We start from the raw sequence: 22,410 nt of genomic DNA on the forward strand, positions 1-22,410 counted from the left end.
AAATTAACATATAGAAGTTTTAAAGAACTGAAAGTGAAACATTTCTAAAATATATTTTTTGTCTTAATTTAATTCTTTAATAAAATAAAAATTTGACACGTTATCTGCTGATTTCAGTATCATGCAAATTCACAAATTTCTTTAATTGAGATTTTTATTAATTATTTAATTTCTATTAAAAACTCGATTCTAATAAAACTTGTAAATACATGATTCAATATAAAAACACGGCAGCTGATTTAAAAAAGCGTCTTAAAGTAGTAACTGCTTCTGCCGCAAGGAGAAGCCACGCCCCCGGCTGATTTCCCAATAGAACTAGAATTTAATTTGCGCGCGCCTGATACTTGCTGTCATGGGGTTGCGGTCAACGAGTCAGATCGACAGCATTTCGAATTATCAAAACTCTAGAAAATTTAAAATTCCGCTACATTCAAAGTTTATAAAATACATTAGCTTAAATAGAATATCAGTCGAAAAACAATTTTGTAAATTATGAAACACTGAGCTCTTGAATATCGCTATATATGTTAATCTTGAATATCGCTATAGTTCATTCGTTTTGGCGTAAAAATTTTCGTTGTTATGTTTTTTAATTTATTGAAACTTTGTGACTTTCAAAGATTCTATTAATATAGCCTTAGTTTTTTCCTCTATTCAACATTATATTTTTCGGAATTTTAAAATTATTTTAAATTACATTTCATGTTAACTTTTCAAGTTCTAGTAATTTATTAATTCGGAATGTTCTCAGTCTGACTAGTTGACTGCAGCCCGGTAAAATGTAACTTAACCTAAAAACTTGTCCGAAAATAAACAAACAAACAAACGAATAAATAAAGAATATAAATACTGATTAAAAATACCGCAAGTAATAAAAAAAATATATAAAAATAAAATTATAAACACACTTTACCACGGATTTATTATTTAATATCTGCAAATCTGGATGAAACCGAGGAAATAATGATCGCCGCAACAGATCCACTGGTAAATATTTACAAATCTCCATGATTTCAATTTAAACTGACAATAAAGAATAAAAAATAAAATTACAATTAAAAATTTTACCAGGAATATACACCAGGTGGACGACAGACATACCAGCGGCATCCTGGTCCTGTGATCCACCACCTGAAATCGCAATTTCCCTCAACGCAGGACAGCGTTCTGTTACAAAAATTCAGTCAGGTAAACATATCCGAAAAATCCCCGAAAGAATTTTGGATAGTTCGCGAGAACAAAACCTGCGGCGAAGAAGAACTCTACTGTTCAGGTAAGGTCGCAGTGCACACCCAAGGCTCGCCCTCGACCCGAGTACTCCAAAAGTCATTTTGTCTCGAGTCAGACATAAAACACGCTCTTTGGTGCAAGTTTTGCACCACGACCCCAAATTTAGTCGACAAAGACAAAAACAAAAATGAAGATGAGGTTAAAAATGACCAGACTATTGAGTGCATTTGTCTGCTGGATACTCACACTCTGAGAGTATTCACTCCCGACGGTGAGGACTACATGACTAGTCTGCAGTTCAAAGTATCCGCAGTCTGGCCCACTAAATTTGGGATATTGATGGAAAAATCTTCAGTAAAGTCGTCGATAAACGAGGAAAGTTTGCCAACAGCTTATTCATTAACTCACCCGCTTGATGAAATATGTCCGCTGCTGATAAAGCACGGTGGAGTTAGCTACATGCGTGATACTAACCTAAAAATAATTTTTACCAGCTCCGAGCCCTCATTGGCGGTGATTTACGACACTAAGACCGGCCTCCACTCTATGTACAAGATCAGAAAGTCGTCGGTAGAAGAGCGTCAAGTAGTTTACGACGTGACAGCTAGCATGATGAGCATCGCGTCGCCTCTGCACGGTAACAAGAGCAACCCTAAATCCGTAAGTATGTTTGGGCTTCCAAACCCGCAGTTGAGCGGTCTGGGTATGTCCAGCAGTCCGTTTGGATCCCGAGGAACGTCTTACACGACATCTTGCTCTGGAGGAGTATCACCAGCTCAGGCTCATCAGAGCGCCCACTCAAGGTCTCAGAGTCCCATGGCAACGATATCGCGCTGCCAGTCGCCAACTCATACATTTTCTCCGTTAGCCGGCGGGTCAATGCACCAGAATCGGCTCCACCAGACAGTTATGGCTTCAATGATGTGTCACTCGCAGCACAACCCTAGCAGCTGCAATAGTTTTATGCTTCCAGAAGCTCCAATGGTCTCCAGCAAGCCACTCTACCCAGAAATTTGCCTAGACCACGTCTGGACTGAAGCTGCGTCCAAAGAAGTCGACAGAGCTGCTGATAAGGCCTCCAAAGTTTTCCTGACGACAGACCTTGTCGGGCAGAGTTACCTGGGCTACCTGGTGCCTTCAAAAACTCAGTTATTTATCGTCAGGATGGAGAAAACCAACAAGCAGCAGCAGATCATCTTCGGGATGTCTACTAGCATCATTGCTAAAGACGCGGTGAGTCTCAGCTCGCTGAACATGATCGCAATAATTGATTCTTCTAATGGAGTGACTCTCTACTCGGGAGTGACCTGTATAGGAAAGGTTCACATCACCAGCACACCCTCGATGGGCTGTAACTACTTTTTGACTCCCAGAACAGGTGTCAGCTCACCGTTTCCCCGCAGAAGCTCGATGATATCACAGAATACCGCTGCGGACGTCAAATTTGAGGAAGCTCTGCATACTTTGAGTCCAGTTGGAGCTTGTGTACGACCACCGATGCTGGACAGCGTGGACGCTGGGCTTGTTGGGCTCAAAGACGCAGTAGGTAATCAACTAACTCTTGAATATGGTAATAAATTATTTTATCGCATCACTTTGCCTAAACCAAGTAGCTCACCGTTAGTTAGAGAGTGCTTGCAGGTTTTAAAGACTGTTTTGCAGCGGGAGCTGGCTATGCAGTTGCTGGTGAAGTGGTATGGAGCGAGAAATGCTCCTGGACCTCAAGATTTTACAATAGAAGAAGAATGGCAGTTGTTTATAGTCACTCTGCTGACACTTATGGGCTATGATGTTGACAAGTTGCAGTTGATAAACAAAAATGATGATGACTGCACTGGTAGCAGCCCCATTGTTGTTCCAAAGAAGGCTAAGACTAGTGATTGTGGCTCTGATGAAGACTGGTTGTATATTTTGAACTCGAGTGAGCATAAACAGTGTCAGTTTTTCTTAGAAAATGTTCTGCACTTGACTAAATTCAATGAGGGTGCTGAAGAACTTCGTAAACCGAAACCTGAAAAGAAACCTGAAGTTGGAAGAATCATCAGCTCGGCTGTTTTGTTTCCGCACATGCCAGTGGTTCTTTTTTCGCTTCATTTACTTTACGAGGAACTTAAGCTCAATTGTGTAATGGCGGAAAGCAGACCGTTGCTAGCGCAATTACTGAACCACCTGAGCAGAGATTTGAAATTTAATTGGTACTCGTACCATTACTTACTAGACTATCCTACTCATTGTTCGAAGCAAGAACTGTCGCAGATGACCCAACAAGACCTGGCCAAGATATCTGTACCAAGCTATGTGCCCGAGAAGCCTCCTAGTATCTTCAGCACTCTCAACAGCCTTCTCAAAGGCTCTGATGTCCCTCCTTATCCAATTTTAGCACGTGTAAATCCACGTACCAAGACCATAATCTCGCTAATAGCGCTTCTAGCAGCAGAGTCAAGGGTTAGCAGTCTAAATCTTGATCAGTTCATAAAAACAGTGATGCCAGCCGGCAGCAGAGTTGATTACCAAGATCCAGTTAAGGACAAAGACAAAGAATTTAATCGAATAGAATCTCCAGAAGCTGATCGTATAGTTTTGCTCTTCCATGAGATGGAATTAACCAAAAAAGATCTTGAAATTTTACCTCCAGGAATTTCAATTCTGCTGAGAGACGTAATGTACAGGTGTCGCGAGCGTCCGCCTTCTAACTGGCCTGTGGAAGCATACGAGCTTGTGGATCGTCAGGATCTAGCTGCTTTGGAAAAACACTCGAGTTCGAACAAAGCCGACGACGAAACAACCGGAGTCTGCCCGATCCGGGATCCCGAGCAAGATGACGGTATGAGTTTCGACGATACTATTTTAAAACTACGTTTCAATAAAGATCACCGAGTCACCGAACTGCGTCGCATGTTAAATTCCTCAAAGCCAATTCGGATTTCGATAACCCAGCGACCTGAAGTAACTGACCACGACTTTATAGAGGAACAGGAACGGTATCTCTGCGCAGTCTGTTCACGTACAATGGCGCTGCCTGTTGCTAGAGGAATGTTCACCTTGAGAACTTCTACCCCGATAATAACTGAACAACTACCGATTCCCCGGCTTTGTTTAACGGGCAAAACAGCTCTGAGAGGGACTACAATAGAACTGTGCCACATTGACGTTCCACCGAACATGAACCTGTGGCCGCTGTTCCACAATGGAGTAGCTGCGGGCCTTCGTATCCATCCCGATGCATTGGACATTGATTCTACCTGGATTGTCTACAACAAACACCAGCAGAATGAGTGCGGAATTGAACACTCAGGTTTCCTGATGGCGCTAGGGCTCAACGGGCACTTGAAGAAGCTAGCGCCTATCAGCACTTACGAGTACTTGGTCGAGTGCCATGAAACTACCAACGTTGGACTTCTTCTGGGTCTCTCTGCAACCCACCGTGGAACAATGGACGTGTCTATGACCAAGCTACTGTCTCTTCATGTGGAGACACTTTTACCACCCACCAGCATTGAACTAAACGTCCAGCAGAATGTCCACGTCGCCGCGTTGATGGGAATCGGGCTGGTCTACGAAGGAACAGGCCACCGGCACATTTCTCACGCTTTGCTTTCAGAAATAGGTCGACCACCAGGTCCAGAGATGAAGAACTGCGTCGACCGAGAATCTTACTCACTAGCAGCTGGACTAGCGCTTGGTCTCGTGGTCCTAGGACGCGGTGGTGGAGCTGATTTGAGCAGCATTCCAGACACTCTGCACTACTATATGGTCGGTGGTAATGTAAGACCGTTCACAGGAGCCCAGAAAGAGAAATATAAATCCCCCAGCTATCAGATCCGCGAGGGAGATTCTATCAACACAGACGTGACCAGTCCTGGAGCTACGATAGCCCTCGGGTTGATGTATTTCAACTCAAAGAACTGCGCAGTCGCTGAGTGGATGCGCGCTCCAGATACTCAATATTTGTTAGATTTTGTCAGACCAGATTTGCTAATGCTGCGAATCCTAGCCCACTCTTTAATCCTCTGGGACGAAATAGAGCCCACCAAGGCCTGGGTGTCCAGCCACGTGCCTGACATTGTCTACAAGTATCGACTCCAGAAACCTACGCCGGAAATAACCCAGCACGTTGACCTGGAAACTATGAACCAAGCGTACTGCAATATTATCGCTGGAGCTTGCATGGCTCTGGGACTCAAATTTGCAGGGACTGCCAACGAAAATGCTTTCAAGACACTATTTAATTACACCCAGATGTTTACGGCCTTGTCTCATAAATCCATCGGCGAACTGGCAGGTAAATCAACTATTGAAACTTGCTTAAACGTGACTCTCCTTTCAGCTGCTGTGGTGATGGCTGGTACCGGCAACCTCGACATAATGCGAATTTGCAGACAAATTAGGACGAGAGTTGGACCAGCAAGCAGTGTCGTTACTTATGGGTCACATTTGGCGACTCACATGGCTCTGGGCCTCACTTTTCTCGGTGGAGGTCGCTATACACTCTCTAATAGTCCGAATGCAGTTGCTGCGTTGATTATTTCGCTGTTTCCAAAGTTTCCGACGCATAGCAATGACAACAGGTATCACTTACAGGCACTCAGACATCTGTATGTCCTTGCAGCGCAGCCTAGACTTATTTTACCTAGGGATATTGACAATAAGCAGTACTGCTATGCCACTGTAAATCTTACTTTTAAGTCAGACAAGGTCACCAGGGGTCAAGAAGTTGTCCTGAAGGCTCCGTGTTTGCTTCCTCAGCTGGAGAGTCTTCAGAAAGTTGAGCTGAAAGATGAAAGGTACTGGGAAATTATTTTTGAACGCGGGCATAATTGGAAACTGCTTGAAGGCATGCTGAATAAATGCGACTCGCTAGATGTAAAACAGAAAACTGGGTGCCTTTCGTATATTGAAGATCCTCATGGGTTCCGTAGTCTTGTAGCTCAAACTCTCACTACTGAAAACGTTATCCCCTGGGCTACGAAGCAGGATTTAATAACTTCGTTCACCAACGACGAGACTGTGTTGAATATTGTCAAGTATTTCTTGCAGCCTACGGCTGAACCGAAGCCGAGGAAGAAACGCGTTCGTAGACGCCCGAAGAATGAGCTTGATTGCTCCGCGGAGAAAATGGATGTTAGTGATACTTCAATAGTGAAAATTCGAGAACAGAATTCTATTTTAAATTTGGGAATTTACAAAGATTTTAGACTGAAGGAGAAACATTTTATGCAGACGCTTGCAGTTATTGTTTATGAGTGCGTGATTAAAGATAAGATCAGCTTCATGCCGCTCTGGATAAATATTTATAAAAGTATCGAGGCGATTGAAAAGACTCCAGATGCTGGACTCGTCTGGCAGATTAAATTAATTTCTTCTTACACGATGCTGAAGGCGCAACAGCAGACTCAGCCGCTGCTGAGGATCGAAAGTGTTCTTGCTATTCACCAACGGCTGGCTTTAATTGTTAATTCTTGGGAAGATGGTACGTTCTTTTGAATTGAAATAAATTATTTGTTTTGTTTTTTACGTAAATATATTTTCATAAATTATTTATTTTTTTTTTTTTTGTTACAGAAGTGAAACCATTGATAGAAAGTTATCGGATCAATGGGACTATTGATAAGCAAAATGATACCACACTAAGAAAATTTAGCACTTATTGTACATATTTTGATATACCGTATCGGTTAATTTATGATAGTGATATTAATCCGATTATAAAAAATTTATTACAACGTATTCAACGGTTTCCCTCAATAAATTAATTTATGTTAATAAATTTATCAAATTATTTATTATTTAATTTTTTTTCGTTTTGTTAATACAAAGTTCTAGTCTTCTAGTTTAGTATTATATAAAAAAAAAGTTTTTAATTTTTTTTAAGTTCATTTAATTTTTTTTTTTATAAATAAAATCAAAATCAAACACTATTTATTTGAAAATGATTTTATTTTGTAATTTAATTAAAAATAAATTTTCATCAATAAAAAATGTATTCCAGAGACTAGAACTTTTTATCTCACAAAAAAAAGTCTAAGAATTATTGGAAGTATTATAAATAATCATAAATAACCAAAGTAATTTTAAAAATAATTGAGTATGTAAATATCTAAATGTAATATACATTTTTATATATTAAAAAGATTCTAACAGCCTTAAAAAAATATTTAAGTATCAAAACTTGTTCGAAAATCAGTCGTTTCAAAAAAACAACGAAGAGCGTCTTCTGTAGAAGGCCTCTTCGTGAATAATAGGTTTCCCGGTGATCATATTGATTTTACTGTCAATAATTGCTCCGACGAATGAGTAACAATAAATACAGCCGACGAGAATTCCGCCGAGATGGCCGATGAAGGAAGCATTGGGTACCAGGACGTGTATCAGCACCAGTTCGGCCCACACTGCATACTTGCTGGGAACTCTGAAGCCACCTACGTCATGCAAGCGATCTCGCTCCTCGCAGACGACAATAACTTTCAGCGCAAAGAGTACCGCCGAAAATCCAATAGCGCAGGTTGTATAATACGAGTAGTCAGTGGTGATTTGCATCAGCAGCCATGAAAGGAATACGTACATTCCGCTGCAGCCCAGAGACAGGGCTCCCAAGAGTATCCCGAAGTTAGCTGTTGAGTACATTGGCTCTAGGTAAGATCCTTTGAATATCAAAGAGACCATATTGTAGTACAGATGCATGTCCGAGCCGTGTTCAAAGTTTGAAATTATAAATGACCGCCAGTCTTTGTATTTTAGGACTTTTACAGCTGATATGCAGACATCTTCAGAGTTCCAGGGTACTTGAATCAATCCAGTGTATAACAGCGCCTGGAAGTTAAATTTTTCATTAATAAATATTATTTTAGAATTATACTGAAATTAGCAGATGACATTAAAGTTGACCATTTTTTAATTTTATTCAAAAAAAAAATTTGTTCCAAAAAATTATTTAAAAAAAATTGCATTTTTTATTTTATTAAAATTTCTAAAAGTCCATTTTTTTAATAAGTTTTTTTTTTATAATTTATTTATTAGAGAAAATTAAAAAAATTGTCAAGTGACAGCTAAATTTAATGTCATCTTCAGGATTATTATTTTAGAAGCAAGAGGATGATGTAAGTTATTACTTACCTGGCCAATGATCGCCAGAAGTGTCACAGGTGGGATTTTGTCAACACCATAATTGACAGCTTGCATTCCCAGCAAATAAAGTCCATATTCTAGACCTGGTTGTCTTCTTCTTACGTTGCGACTCATTTTTAATTTTCTTGGTAAATACTTGTCACTTTAACATTTAATTTATTTATTTTTTTAATTAACTGTAAATTACAAAAAAAAAAATATCACTGACACTTGACGTTGGTAATTTTTATTTACAGGTTAACGTATGGTGAGTAAGCTGAAGTATTGATTTAGCACTTTAAATTTAAAAGTGATTTTCTGATTTTTATTTTGTAAGTAAAGAATGATCTAGACTGTCTAGAAGATGTTTGTAGTAGATGTAGAGGTTATTTTGATGTTTTGATGAACACCACGTGGCCCAATGACTTTCTAGACGCTTGCGTACTTACGTAGCGCTCAATTTACTTATGCTTGATGCAATAATTACTTTTCATATCTTCAGAAATGTTCCTCATTGTTCATAATAATAATAATAACAATAATCATCATAATTTTTTAAATATTGTAATTATGAAAATAGCAAACAGATAATCTTTTTAAATTTATGAATATTTTATGTACTTATATGTTAAAAAAAAAAATTACACAGACAATCAAAAATATAAACTCAACAATTATAATTTATATATTTGTTATAAAAAAAAATTAAAATAAAATTAAATTTATTACCGAATTTCAAATTAAAAAAAAAAAAACAAAAATTTTATAAATTAATCCATTTTATGAATATTTAACAAATAAAAATAATATAAATTTAATTTATTTTTTAAAATAATTAACATATAAAACAAATACAAAATATTTAATTACAATAAAATTTATTTAAGTGCTAATGTTAATTAAATATTAAAAATGAAAAAAAAAAAAAAAAAAGAATAAAATTACAGTATAATATTATTGAAATATATATATATATATATATATATATATATATATATATATATATATATATATATATATATATATATATATATATATATATATATATATATATATATATATATATATATATATATATATATATATATATATATATATATATATATATATATATATATATATATATATATATATATATATATATATATATATAAAAGTAAAGAATTAAACTAAATAAATATAATATAATATATTTCGTCGCTAAGGCAGGCAATTAAAAATTTTACAGCCGAAAACATCCCAAATAATAAATTGTTAATAAATAAAAAATTAAACATAGCAAAGCGGCAAATAAATCAGCTGGAGAATCCGGGATTGGTGTGTTCTATCACGCACTTCCTGCAGTAACTTTTGACAGCGCGGTACCCGACCTTAGTGACTCTGGTACACTCTCCAATATTAAGCTGTCTCAGTCCGCGGACGTAGTACGCGAGAGCTTCAAGGCCTGCATCAGTCACGCGCTCACAGCCGCAGAGAGATAGTTTCTTGAGATTCGGGCACCCAGTGGACAGAGCCTCCAGGGTCGGATCCCCGATATCACACTTTCCAAGATCGAGCGCGCGGAGCCTGGGACACCCGCGAGCCAGAGCGCAGGTCGCGATATCGCTGAGCGCTTCACAGCCTCGTGCATTCAAGTATCTTAATTTGTAGCAGTGTCTCGCGACCACCAGGAGTCCGGCATCCGAAACACGATCACATTTACCAACAGAAAAGTACCGAAGAGAAGGACCAAGTCTGGCAGCGAGTTCTCTCACTCCGTAGTCGGTTATCCTGGTGCAGTCCGACACTGAGAGCTGTCTCAGACAGGTGCAGTAACTCGCTATCGATATCAAGCTGGCGTCTGTGATCCGGATGCAACGTCTCAAGTATAAGAACGTCAGCTGAGACATCTGTGACAGGGTCAACACCAGTCCCGAGTCATCGACGCCGTGACAGTCGCTTAGATTCAACGATTCCAACTGCGTCGAGCCGACGTGTGAGTACGCGCGAGTAACATTTACACATCCAGTAAGATCTGCCGAAGAAAAAAAATTTTTTTTTTATTATTTATAGTTATCTATATATTTAACACAATAAGGAAAAAAATTTTTTTTTATATACTATGGTTACCAAAATAAGTTAATTTATTTTGATAAATTTTTTGAGTTATTCTAAATAGAGTCAAATTTAAAGATAGACATAATTTTTTTATATATGGATTATCTATAAATTATCATTATCAATATTATCGTATTCTTAGTTGCTCACAAGCTTTTAAACTGTAAATACGGCTAATAAAAGAAAATCACTGATGTGTATTGACTATCAAGACGATCAAACTGAGGATCAAGAACAAGGAGATGAAGAAGATGAGCTTGAGCATCCACCGAGTATTAAAGAAGCTCTGGTAGCAGCTAAATTATTAGAAAAATATTTCCTTTATGACCAAGATCCCTCAAGATCGCAAGATATTATTAAAATACAACAAAATTACTGATGCAACAAAAGACGTCAGACAAAAATAACCGACTTATTAATTTAATAATTCTCATCACATAACTATAAAATATAAAATAAATTTCCACTGACCTAGCTCTTTCAAATGAACGCAGTTGTCCAGAATAGTGGTGACATTCGGATCAGTTACCCTTCGAGAGTGACGGAGCACCAAAGACGTCAAGCTGGCAAACGGCAGCATGGAGAACAGCCCAGAGAACCCGGTAGCACCTTCAACCACCAGCCGTCTTATACATGAGTGGCAGCCGCGTCTTGCAATAGACCTCAGCGCAGTGGTAGCATTCTGAGGATACTGTATCTCTACCTCCTTCCAGAGTGACGGGTGCCACGCGATTTCCCAGAGCCGTCGACAGGTCTGAGCTAGGGTACATCTTTCCCTGGTGCTCAGCCAGCTGAATATCTTCAAGAGGATTGTGTCATCCAGCTGGCAGAGGTTTGGGTTTGCGATGCGCTTATAAATCTGCTGATGCTGATGCTGATGCTGATGCTGGTGCTGATGTTGATGTTGATGCTGGTGCTGATGCTGCTGGTGATGGTGCTGGTGATGATGTCGAGGATTAACATTGGTAATAACAGTGGGGGAAGAAGAGGACCTGCATGGATTGTTGTCGAGCGTATGGTATCCCAAGTCAATGGAATCTGACGCTGGAGAATAAAGAGACAGTTTTTGTAGCTGATGATTGATTGTCCGGTCGGTGATTGAGTCCCCGAACGAGTTAAATAGTAAAGGGCAAGAGTTATCCATTCCATTCTCCGACCTACATTGACAATATTTTATTTATTACCATTAATTTTATTTATTTTAACTATCAGAAAAAATGATTTAATTTTTAATTAATAAAATAAATATTTATTTATTATTTTTTTTAGCTTACCTGGATTACAGTGACGGGAATGATCAGCAATTTATGACATAATCGGATATAAGTTTTATAGCTACCACCATCTTGATCTTGCATTCCAAATACCTCGCAGCTGGATCTGGAATGCGAGTCTTTAAATTCTTTGGTATGGTGGATGGTTACATTAATATGGTACAGTAATATTCTAGAGTATAGCTGTGGGTACTCGAGGATTATAATTGCAAGACAACAATATGCTCAGATGGTGTGTGTTATTATTTATAATTATAATTATAAGGGCCTACTGATAACAGTCCCCAATTATCTAAACATCTAAATATTATTATTCTAGATTATGTGGTATCTGTCTGGTATCTCACTCTCACACTAATCCACACTAATCGTTTTGTTCACTCGATACCTCAATACTGAACTGTACTGAGTATAATCATAAGTGGTAAGTGGTGTGTGTTGGTGGTTGGGTCCGCTGTCCGCTGCTGTTGGTTGGGTCAATTATCGGGCTGAGCCGATCTCCAAGCAACGATTTGACCCGATCAGGATGTATATGATGAAGGTAGAGGGGATCGCTCGGGCCTTTATACTTCTTGGTTCACTTCTTGGGTACATAACAACTAATACTATTACTTTCTACTAATACTTTTACTACTCTACCACCACATCACTCGCTAATGGGCCCGATGGGACTTTACCCAGTTTGCTGCGCTTGCGCGTTCAAGTCGATAATTTGCCGCAAAAGTTACTTTTTAATTTAATTTTTGTTTAATAATTTAATTGCTAAAAATATCTAAAAAGATTTTTATATCTGTCAACTTCAGTGTCATTTAAATAACATAAAAATTAATTTTTATAAATAAATTATAAAATAATCTGAAAGATATTGTATTTAATGTAACATTACATTTAATTATTTTAATAATTATTAGAAATGATAAAACTTATTAGGTTTATATTATTCTCTTTCTTTATTTCTTGCTGCATCATTAGTAATTTAAATTTACCGCTAAATTTGTGCAAGAGTGCGCGCGCACTCGGGACCTCAAAATGGCGATCTAACCTAAATCTCTGAAGTAGTAAATAATAACATCCATCATTAAACGTTCTGTTGCAATCAATAATTTTTATTTTTATTAAAATATAAATTCAAGTGTTTAATGATATAAGTAAGTAATTTTAAATAATTACTAAATGTAAATTAGTTATTGAATATAAAAAAAAATTATTAATGCATAAAATAAAATTTATTTACTCAATGTATACATTGAATATTAATAAAAAGTAATTTATAATATTTTTTATTCAACCACATGTAATTTATTTATTAAAATAATCTTATATTTTTTTATTTTAAATATTTTAAAATTATAAATCAACATATTTATTGTTAAATATTAAATTAATTTTATTATTAACAGGATAAAACAAAATGGAGAACCCATCATTAAAGAACATAGTGGAAAAGGAAGAAGAGGAGCTGGTCCCAAAAAAGAAGAGCCGTGAGGACTGGAGAAAAGCCAAGGAGCTAGAAGAAGCCCGAAAAGCTGGTACAGCGCCAGCAGCTGTTGATGAAGAAGGTAAAGACATCAATCCACATATTCCTCAGTATATTAGTGCAACACCATGGTACTTTGGAGCGACTGGTCCTACTTTGAAGCACCAGCGGCCCCAACCAGAGAAGCAAAAGACTCTGAGTGGGATAGATGACTGGTACCGTCGTGGTGTCGATACGTCAAAGGTCGCTAAAAAATGGAAACCGGGTTCCTGTGAGAACTGCGGTGCTGAAGATCACAAAAAGAAAGACTGCTTCGACAGACCTCGCAAAGTAGGTGCGCGTTGGAATAACAAAAACATTGCACCGAACAGTTTTGCGCAACCGAGCTTGTCAACGGACTATGATGGAAAACGCGACCGATGGGCAGGTTACGATCCTGCAGAGCATCGCGCTATCGTCGAGGAATATCAGAAGATTGAGGATGCCAAGAGACAGATACGTGCTGAGAAGTTGAATACTGGAGAAGACGATGGTGGCCAGGATTCCGACAAAGATGAGGACAAATATGTCGACGAAGTTGACATGCCGGGTACTAAAGTTGACTCCAAGCAACGTATTACTGTCCGTAATTTGCGAATCCGTGAAGACACTGCCAAGTATTTGCGTAATTTGGATCCAAACTCGGCTTACTATGATCCTAAGACGCGTTCTATGAGAGACAACCCTTACGCTGGAAAGAGTGCCGAGGTGGATTATCAAGGAGAAAACTTTGTAAGGTTCACTGGTGACACCTCCAAGCATGCAAACGCTCAGCTGTTTGCTTGGGATGCCTACGAGAAGGGTGTTGATGTTCATTTGCTTGCTGAGCCTACCAAGTTGGAATTATTGAAGCAGGAGTATGACAAAAAGCGTGACGAGCTGAAGAACGAGGTAAAGTTTAGTATTATTGAGCGCTATGGAGGTGAAGAACATCTGAAACAGCCAGATCTTGACCTCGTGTCAGCACAATCCGAACACTATGTTGAATATTCCCGTAGTGGAAAAGTTATAAAAGGTCAAGAAAAACAAGTTATTCGCTCGAGGTACGAAGAAGATGTCTTTATACATAATCATACGTCGGTCTGGGGCTCCTGGTGGTGTAAAGGCCAGTGGGGATTTAAATGCTGTCATTCCTATTCTAAGAATTCTTATTGCACTGGAGAAGCTGGAATTGCTGCTGCTGAAGCTGCTCAGAACGTGACTGCTCCGTCGAGATTCTGGGAAGTTGAGGAGAAAGAAGAACCAAAGAAGAAGAGTAAAAAACAAAAGGATGAATCCAGCTCTAGTGATTCGTCATCTTCGTCTGAAGATGAGGAGGACGAAGAGGACGAGAAGGAAAAGCAAGAAAATACTTCCAAGAGTGAGCGTAAGAGTTCTGCTAAAAAAGAAAAGCGGAAGCGGCATAAGGAGAATCTAAAGCACAAGAAGAAGCTCAAACGTGCTTTGAAAAAGGAAGAAGAACATCAAAAGGGAGTTGATAAGCTCATGAAAATGGACGAGCGTAAAAGACCGTATAATTCCATGTACCAGGTCAAGGAGCCTACTGCTGAAGAATTGGAGGCTTTCCAGATGATGCGGAGACTTGAAGAAGATCCCATGTTACAATTTAACTTGTAAAATTTTATTATGAAATTTATTTATTAGCATAGTTCTTGATGTGTATATATATATATATATATATATATATATATATATATATATATATATATATATATATATATATATATATATATATGTTTAATTAGATTTTAGAGAAATAATTTAAGTATATAAGTTATTTGTGATAATTTATATCACGCAATAATTAATCTTGATAAATCATGAAAAATAGATGATACTGAAATCAGCAGACATCCGACAATTTTTATAATAAATCGATGATGGTGGAATAATATTTTTCAAAATTTAAAATTATTTTCAATTTCTATGTGAAATTTTTTTACAAAATTTTTTTTTGTAATAATTTAATTGTTATAAAAACATAAAAAAATGGTAAGATATCTGTTGATTTCAGAATTTTAAAAATACAATTACCTTTGATATTTTTATTAATAAAACTTATCAAGGATTGTTGAACTAAAAAAAATAGTACAAGTAATTATACAGTTTTATTTATATTTAAATAATATGTCATATTTGGTTTTTATCAAAGAATAAAAATAAAGTTTTGTTAATAAAATAGTTATTGTGATAAAATTTTATTAAAAAATTCATAATATAGCGGCAAAGTCTCCCGTAACACACAGCGCTGCCAACGAATTTCCTCCAGAATAAATGCGCATGCGTCCCCAATCTCTCTCTTGTGTTCTCGTTTTCTCTCTCTCACTCTCAACCCGTAATGCTGGAATCATGGCATTGTTTCTGATCAGCTCGAGGAAGACAGTTCATCAGCTAGTGACTTTATCTCAACGTTGTTACAGCAGCTGTTCCAAAATGAAAGTAAGCCAAGTACATCATCTCCATCGCTATCACCTTGATCACTCACAAAAATTTCCCACGCGATCTGTTGATTTTTCTCATCAGATATAAAAATTTTCCTTACTCATAATTTCACCTCATCCTTCATTTTCCAATCACTCGATTTTCCACAATCCAGTATCCGTTCACTGTTATAATATCAACTGTCTACTATCTATTTCCTACTATCTACTCTAAAATTCCTCTCGTTCCAGTTTCCAACCTGCCCTAAATTCTAACTAGCCTCGCCGATTTTCTCTTTAATTGATTTCATGTATTATTCACAAAGCAACTCCAAAATTAGAATTTGCCAAACATTATTATTTTCGTCTTAGTTCTATTCCATTTTTCGTCGTCTATCCATCCATCAATCAATCTATCAATCATTTAAATAAAAAATATATTTTATTTTATTTTATTTAACTAAATATTATTATTTTAATTAATAGAGAGGATTATTACTCGGAGTTTACGAAGGAGATAGTGGTAATGACGTTGTCCTAACTCCAGCAGCTGCTAAATATAATGAACTCGTCAACGGTAAATTGGTTACAAACATAAATCTGTAAGTATAAAAGTGTAAATTAATAATAACAAAAAATAATATTTTAAATTACCAAAAAAAACTCTTAAATTTATTTAATTTCAATCACGTTCATTTATTTTATTTTCATTACTCATGAATCATGCAAACAATAATAATAGTACGATAATATTGCTGATAAAGCGACGTAATACAATACAATAGCATTTGTAATTGTAAAAAGAAAAAAAAACGAATTATTTACAATAAGTAATTTCTTTGTTTATTTTAACCTCTAATAAATATTCAAAGAAATTAAATAATAAAAAATTAATAATATTAATATTAATATATAAAATATAAATAAATATTCCTGAAACAATTATTTGAATGCTGCCTGAGCTTATCATCTGACATAATTTTATTTATTTAATTAATCAGTCAAACAATTAAATTATTTTATTTTTTAAAAATACTCATACATATATTTATAATTATTTATCATTATTTTAACAATATTACTTCTATTGAAATAATAAAAAATTGAGCTCACTGGCATCATTTTGATTGTTTCAGGAGAGACTAGGGCGCTAAGATAACACGAATCAAGATTAACAGTAAAGAATAAGAGTAAATAAGATCCCGGGTCATTGATCGATTAATAAATAATAAAAATAATAAATAATATTGTAAGATAATAAATTAAAGATAAAAGCAATCATGGCTGCACCGGGTGCTGGGGGCAGCGGTACACCGACGGCAACGAACAAGCGGCAATCAGCGACAGCGAATGTATTGCATGGTATTGGCGGTTCAATAGAAGATAAAAACAACGACTACTTGTGTCCAATATGCTTTGAAGTTATCGAGGAGGCCCACATAACGCGGTGTGGCCATACTTTCTGCTACAAGTGCATCGGAAAAACCCTCGAGACAATTGGGCGTTGCCCGAAATGCAGCTTTACGCTCACGCAGCAAGATATATTCCCAAACTTCCTTCTCAACGAGCTGATCTCCAAGTATAAGACCAAAGTTCGCGGGCTCGGGGACGTCGGATGCCTGCACGGAGACAAGCGTCGTGGTAGCGCAAGCGAGCTACCAATTTGCGACGGACTAAGAGACTTTGTAGCTGCGGAAAGTGCTAATTTGACTTTGCCAGACGTCAATGTCATGTTGGAGGTCTTGACGCAGCGAAAACACTTGCTGGAAGCGGAATCGTGCGCCGCGCAGAACAAACTGCTTCATGAGTTTCTCAAGCACTTGCTCAAGCAGAAGGAGGAGCAGAGGAACCAGCTGCAAAAAGAGGTCGCTTTAATTCAGCACGACATGTTGGAGGTCGAAAGTATTTTAAGAGATGTCCAAAGCAAGTGTCCTAGAGTTGAGGATATAAAATCCTCTGCTGGAGAGAATGAAACTGCCCAAATGTCTGCGATACGCAAAGAAATGATTGACTTGCTTGATATTATAGATTCGAACATGGTGAAGCCGGAGACTGGGAACGTCAGCGCTGATGAGAAGCAGTACGCCTCAGCAGTGTCAACTCTCGCTGCCAGGAGGAAGAGGATGTACGCTCACTTTGACGACTTTGTGTCTTGCTACTTCGAAGCACGCGCTAAAGACCTTCTGCTGGGTTCTCAGAAGCTTACCGCGATTGACACTGTTCACGGGATGAGCTCCGGGCTGGATGTCTTCAGAGAGAATCTGATAAAATTTTCTCGGTACAGCGCATTGAGACCCCTGGCGACGCTTAATTACTCCTCAGACATCTTCAATAACTCGACGATAGTCTCGAGCATTGAGTTTGATAAAGACAACGAATTTTTCGCTATTGCTGGCGTAACCAAGCGCATAAAAGTATTCGAATTCGGGTCTGTAGTCCGCGACTCGGTGGACATTCACTATCCTTGCGTGGAGATGATCTCCAGTTCGAAAATTTCTTGCGTTTCTTGGAACTCTTACCACAAGGGAATGTTGGCCTCGTCGGACTACGAGGGCACAGTGACGGTCTGGGACGCGACCACTGGCCAGAGAATAAAAGCCTTTCAGGAGCACGAGAAGCGATGCTGGTCCGTCGACTTTAATGACGTAGACACACGGCTGATCGCCTCGGGGTCTGACGACGCGCGCGTTAAACTCTGGTCTCTTAATATTGATCACTCGGTAGCTTCTTTGGAGGCCAAAGCTAATGTATGCTGCGTTAAATTCAACCCTAGAAGCTCTTGTCACCTTGCTTTTGGGTCTGCTGACCACTGTGTGCATTATTATGACCTGAGGAACCTCAAAGAGGCCCTCTGCGTCTTCAAAGGACACCGCAAAGCTGTTTCTTATGTTAAATTTATCAACAAAGAAGAGATTGTCTCGGCTAGCACGGACTCACAGCTTAAGGTATGGAATATCAATAATCCTCACTGCTTGAGGTCCTTCGTTGGGCACATCAATGAGAAGAATTTCGTCGGACTTGCTACTGATGGTGATTATGTAGCATGTGGATCTGAAAACAACGCGCTCTATGTTTACTATAAAGGACTGACCAAGCAATTGTTCTCCTACAAGTTTGATCCGGTGAGAAGTGTCCTCGAAATGCAGGAAAGACGGGAAGAGGAGTCAAATGAATTTGTTTCCGCGGTTTGCTGGAGGCAAAACTCAAACGTCGTTGTAGCTGCTAATTCTCAAGGAATTATTAAAATTCTTGAGCTGGTTTAATTTATTGCACGCCTCGTAATAAAATATGTTTTAATATTCAGGGAGTGCTTTATATTTTTTATCTCAGGCCTTTTTTTTTTTTTTTTTTTTTTTTTTTTATTAATTATCAAGTTTTTAATAATATTTTCTTGTAATTTTTTTTCTATTTAATTGATATTAATTAAGTTCTCAGGCTTTATATTAATTGTAAAATGACGAACTATTTTTTAAATTTTAAATAATAATGTGCCAATTTAAAGTAAACTTAACTATAAGTTTAAATTGTGTGATTAGTGAAGAGTGGAAAAAAAAATTTTTATTTTTTCCTCGAATTTTCTAAATTTGTTCAAGTGATTTTTTACTTATAATTGTTATTATAATTTTATAATTTTGATATTATTTAAAAAAATTTGGAGATTCGAGGAAAAAAAAATGAACTGGTTTTTTGACTCAGACTAGTGATTAGTAATTATTTTTTACATTGTTTAATCTCTCGAATTTTAAATAGAGAATTAGGGTTACTTGAAATAATTGTTTATTAGATGCGAATATCAGTAGAGGATTTATTTATAATTGTTAATTATAAAAAATAAATTAAATAATTAACGAAGAGATGGAGTTTATTAATGCATGATCAGGTTTTACGAAAACTTTCATGCTTATCGGACGTTGTGACTAAAGTGAAGGACATAAATAATTAAATATTATTAATTATAATTATAATTGCATAAATTCAAGTAAATATTATGTAAAAATAATTTAACGGAAAGAGAATGGAACGAAAAGAAATAGTATATTTTTAGAATGTATTTTGAAAAAAAAAAATGTTTAATGAATCTAATTAATTTAAGATTGATTCAGTGTCCTAATGCTAGAATATAAAAATAAATACGTTTTAATGTCTAATTAATTTTATAATTAATTTAATCCTTGGACTCTATTCCTTTCGGAACTTGACCGATTTTAAAGTTTCTAGATTAATTAATTAATTTAATTGGATTGAATAAAACTAATAGATTGAAATAATTTCAGTGCTGGACCAAAAATAAAAAAGACCAAAACTCGCGTTTTCTGGGGCCTTGAAAATGCACAGCACGCTTGCGTTGCCGTAGTAGGACTTGGCAAGAAAAATGTTGGAATCAACGTGTTGGAAGAGATTGATGAAGCTAAAGAAAATATTCGTACGGCTGTTGCTGGTATTTTTTTTTTTTTTTTTTCTTCATAGTATACTAACATAGTTCAAGAGTTTATTAATTAATTAATTAATAATAGATAAATAGATAATCAATAGAAAATATTTATATTTAAAATTATAATTTATAATCAGCTGGATGCGGTGCCCTTGAGAATGTTGACGTTAAAGAAATTGACGTCGAGCCGATGGGAGATGCTGAAGCCGCTGCTGAAGGCTCGCTTCTCGCTTCCTGGATTTTTCAAGAGTTCAAGAACAAATCTAAGCAGAAAGTTTTGCCCAATGTTTCATTGTACGGTTCTGATCAAGCGTAAGTTTATTTTTTTTTTATTTGAAATTTTAAATTCTTAAAATAGCAAACTTTAAATGAAATTGTTCGAGAGAGAATTGATTTAAAACTAATTTATCCTGGAACTAGGGTAAGTGCGTATTACTGAAGTGGAAAATGTTAAAATATCTTCAAAAATATTTTCTAAAATTCATTAGAACTCATATTTTTTTTTTTCATCAATATTAAACAATTGTTTGATAATAAAACTCATTTTAATTTTAATTATTTTGATGATTCAGAGACAGCTGGGAGATCGGTAAAATAAAAGCACAAGCTCAGAATTGGGCACGTCGGTTAGCTGACACGCCTGCGAATTTAATGACCCCAACGATCTTCAGCGATACTGTTACCAGCGTCCTCCGTTCGCTTACTAATGTCCAGGTTATTATTCATGACAAGCAATGGGCTGAAGATAAAAAAATGGGATCATTTTTAAGTGTGTCTCGCGGTAGCGTTCAAGAGCCCAAGTTTTTGGAGATCCATTATAAGGGAGCGGATAATACATCCGAAGCTCCCATTGCTTTAGTTGGTAAAGGAGTTACTTTTGATGCTGGTGGTATCAGTCTTAAGGTAGTTATCTTATTCACAATCTACTTTTTTTAATTTAAAGAAAAAAAAAAGAAACTATAAAATAAGGCGAATAGCGCTTTTTTTTAATTTAAAGAAATTTTCTCATAAGAAAAGTTCTATAATTAAAAAATAAATTTTAAAATCAGTCCCCAGGTAATATGGATGAAATGCGCGCAGACATGGGAGGAGCCGCATGTGTAGTAGCTTCAATAAAAGCAGCTGCGGAATTGAAATTAAAAGTAAACATCGTCGGATTGATTCCACTGACGGAAAACTTACCGTCCGGCTCGGCGACCAAACCCGGAGATTTGGTCATTGCGATGAACGGGAAGACGATTATCGTCGATAACACTGATGCTGAGGGGCGACTCATTCTTGCTGATGCACTCTGCTACGCTGCTGAATTTAAACCAAAGCTTACGCTGGACATCGCTACCCTCACTGGTGCCATGGGAGTCGCTCTGGGAGCCGCGGCTACTGGAGTTTTCTCAACTGATGCCACTTACTGGGAGGCATTGAAAACTGCTGGTACTTTCACTGGCGATCGTGTTTGGAGAATGCCTTTGTGGCAACACTACAACAATAAAATGACAAGTAATTATCATGATTCAAGACAGATTTTTATTTAATTTAATTATTTCGCGTTTATAATGTCAAAATAAATTGTTATTTATTTTTTTTTTTTTTTTTTTTTTTAGAACCAGTTAAAGCTGCAGATGTCAACAACATGGCTAAAGTTAAAGGAGGTGGTGCCTGCTCAGCGGCTGGATTTTTGCGCGAATTCGCAAGTGATGCATGTCCATGGATGCACTTGGACATCGCTGGTGTCATGAGTTCAAACAACGACGACCTTAATTACTTGCATGGCGGAATGAGTGGCAGACCGACGAGAACGTTGATACAATTCCTACGACAACTTTCTGCCTAATTTATTTATTTAAGCCACACTATTAACTAAATAATAATAATAAATAATTAACAGAACTCTTTACTTTGTGGCATTTACACTAACTGTTTTTATACAACTTTGATAACTATTCTTCGATGCTCTAGACTTCTCTTCCTTGTACAGCTTTACTTTTGTAGTTTATTTTCTTCAATTGTATTAAATTAAATTCACTGTCTACTTATAATTATTTTTAATATTACAGTACACATACATTAGTAAATGATTAATTTTTTTTAATTGTGAAGGTGATTATTATTTAATTATTAAATTAATTCGTTGTACAGGATGAGAAAGGAGAGTCATTAAGTGATTGATAATTCATTTCTGTAAAAGTTTGTAACTAATAAATAAAAATAAATAAATAAAATATAATTTAATGATTATAATTAAATTATGAGTACTTATAACTCTAATTATTTCAAATTAAATTAGCGAATGTTGACAACTTTTCGCGCATGCGCACTTTGTCGTTGCTAGAAATTTAA

The 22,410-nt window shown here is 36.6% G+C and overlaps 6 protein-coding genes across 6 annotated transcripts; 4 read left to right on the forward strand and 2 right to left on the reverse strand.

The window, feature by feature from the left end:
- The first annotated feature begins 363 nt into the window (after positions 1–363).
- On the forward strand, positions 364–7,115 carry Shtd (anaphase promoting complex subunit 1). The gene is made up of 3 exons (XM_074237857.1): positions 364–987; positions 1,072–6,700; positions 6,793–7,115. Exons 1-3 carry the CDS (start codon positions 964–966, stop codon positions 6,981–6,983), a joined length of 5,844 nt encoding a protein of 1,947 aa, XP_074093958.1. The 5' UTR covers positions 364–963; the 3' UTR covers positions 6,984–7,115.
- Positions 7,116–7,217: 102 nt separating this feature from the next.
- Positions 7,218–8,793, reverse strand: LOC141524170 (rhomboid-related protein 4). Its single transcript, XM_074237864.1, has 2 exons — positions 8,344–8,793; positions 7,218–8,040 (listed from the first exon to the last, which is right to left on the reverse strand). Exons 1-2 carry the CDS (start codon positions 8,467–8,469, stop codon positions 7,420–7,422), a joined length of 747 nt encoding a protein of 248 aa, XP_074093965.1. The 5' UTR covers positions 8,470–8,793; the 3' UTR covers positions 7,218–7,419.
- A 713-nt stretch (positions 8,794–9,506) lies between these two features.
- Positions 9,507–12,065, reverse strand: Fbxl7 (F-box and leucine-rich repeat protein 7). The gene is made up of 3 exons (XM_074238310.1): positions 11,706–12,065; positions 10,903–11,588; positions 9,507–10,348 (listed from the first exon to the last, which is right to left on the reverse strand). The coding sequence occupies exons 2-3, from the start codon at positions 11,573–11,575 to the stop codon at positions 9,630–9,632; spliced, it is 1,392 nt and encodes a 463-aa protein (XP_074094411.1). The 5' UTR covers positions 11,576–11,588; positions 11,706–12,065; the 3' UTR covers positions 9,507–9,629.
- Positions 12,066–12,723: 658 nt separating this feature from the next.
- Positions 12,724–15,402, forward strand: Slu7 (Pre-mRNA-splicing factor Slu7). The gene is made up of 2 exons (XM_074238308.1): positions 12,724–12,853; positions 13,106–15,402. The coding sequence occupies exon 2, from the start codon at positions 13,117–13,119 to the stop codon at positions 14,836–14,838; it is 1,722 nt and encodes a 573-aa protein (XP_074094409.1). The 5' UTR covers positions 12,724–12,853; positions 13,106–13,116; the 3' UTR covers positions 14,839–15,402.
- Positions 15,403–15,409: 7 nt separating this feature from the next.
- LOC141524431 (cytosol aminopeptidase-like) lies at positions 15,410–22,297 on the forward strand. Its single transcript, XM_074238309.1, has 7 exons — positions 15,410–15,660; positions 16,128–16,243; positions 19,916–20,079; positions 20,211–20,385; positions 20,646–20,976; positions 21,123–21,570; positions 21,675–22,297. The coding sequence occupies exons 1-7, from the start codon at positions 15,496–15,498 to the stop codon at positions 21,902–21,904; spliced, it is 1,629 nt and encodes a 542-aa protein (XP_074094410.1). The 5' UTR covers positions 15,410–15,495; the 3' UTR covers positions 21,905–22,297.
- LOC141524429 (E3 ubiquitin-protein ligase COP1) lies at positions 16,784–19,789 on the forward strand. Its single transcript, XM_074238307.1, has one exon. The coding sequence runs from the start codon at positions 16,922–16,924 to the stop codon at positions 18,902–18,904; it is 1,983 nt and encodes a 660-aa protein (XP_074094408.1). The 5' UTR covers positions 16,784–16,921; the 3' UTR covers positions 18,905–19,789.
- Positions 22,298–22,410: the final 113 nt, after the last annotated feature.

The sequence above is a fragment of the Cotesia typhae genome, unplaced genomic scaffold (assembly GCF_013202065.1).
Source record: "Cotesia typhae breed Kobodo isofemale line unplaced genomic scaffold, CoteBio_Ctyphae contig_22, whole genome shotgun sequence".
NCBI lineage: Eukaryota > Metazoa > Arthropoda > Insecta > Hymenoptera > Braconidae > Cotesia > Cotesia typhae.

Coding starts and splice junctions, on each gene's coding strand:
- Shtd (XM_074237857.1), top strand. CDS start 964: ATGATCGCCGCAACAGATCCACTG. Junction 988..1,071: donor TCGCCGCAACAGATCCACTG/GTAAATATTTAC, acceptor AAATTTTACCAG/GAATATACACCAGGTGGACG. Junction 6,701..6,792: donor TGTTAATTCTTGGGAAGATG/GTACGTTCTTTT, acceptor TTTTTGTTACAG/AAGTGAAACCATTGATAGAA.
- LOC141524170 (XM_074237864.1), bottom strand. CDS start 8,469: ATGAGTCGCAACGTAAGAAGAAGACAACCAGGTCTAGAATATGGACTT. Junction 8,041..8,343: donor TTCTGGCGATCATTGGCCAG/GTAAGTAATAAC, acceptor TTTAACTTCCAG/GCGCTGTTATACACTGGATT.
- Fbxl7 (XM_074238310.1), bottom strand. CDS start 11,575: ATGGATAACTCTTGCCCTTTACTATTTAACTCGTTCGGGGACTCAATC. Junction 10,349..10,902: donor CGTTCATTTGAAAGAGCTAG/GTCAGTGGAAAT, acceptor TTTCTTCGGCAG/ATCTTACTGGATGTGTAAAT.
- Slu7 (XM_074238308.1), top strand. CDS start 13,117: ATGGAGAACCCATCATTAAAGAACATAGTGGAAAAGGAAGAAGAGGAG.
- LOC141524431 (XM_074238309.1), top strand. CDS start 15,496: ATGCGCATGCGTCCCCAATCTCTCTCTTGTGTTCTCGTTTTCTCTCTC. Junction 20,977..21,122: donor CTGGTGGTATCAGTCTTAAG/GTAGTTATCTTA, acceptor TTTTAAAATCAG/TCCCCAGGTAATATGGATGA. Junction 21,571..21,674: donor CTACAACAATAAAATGACAA/GTAATTATCATG, acceptor TTTTTTTTTTAG/AACCAGTTAAAGCTGCAGAT.
- LOC141524429 (XM_074238307.1), top strand. CDS start 16,922: ATGGCTGCACCGGGTGCTGGGGGCAGCGGTACACCGACGGCAACGAAC.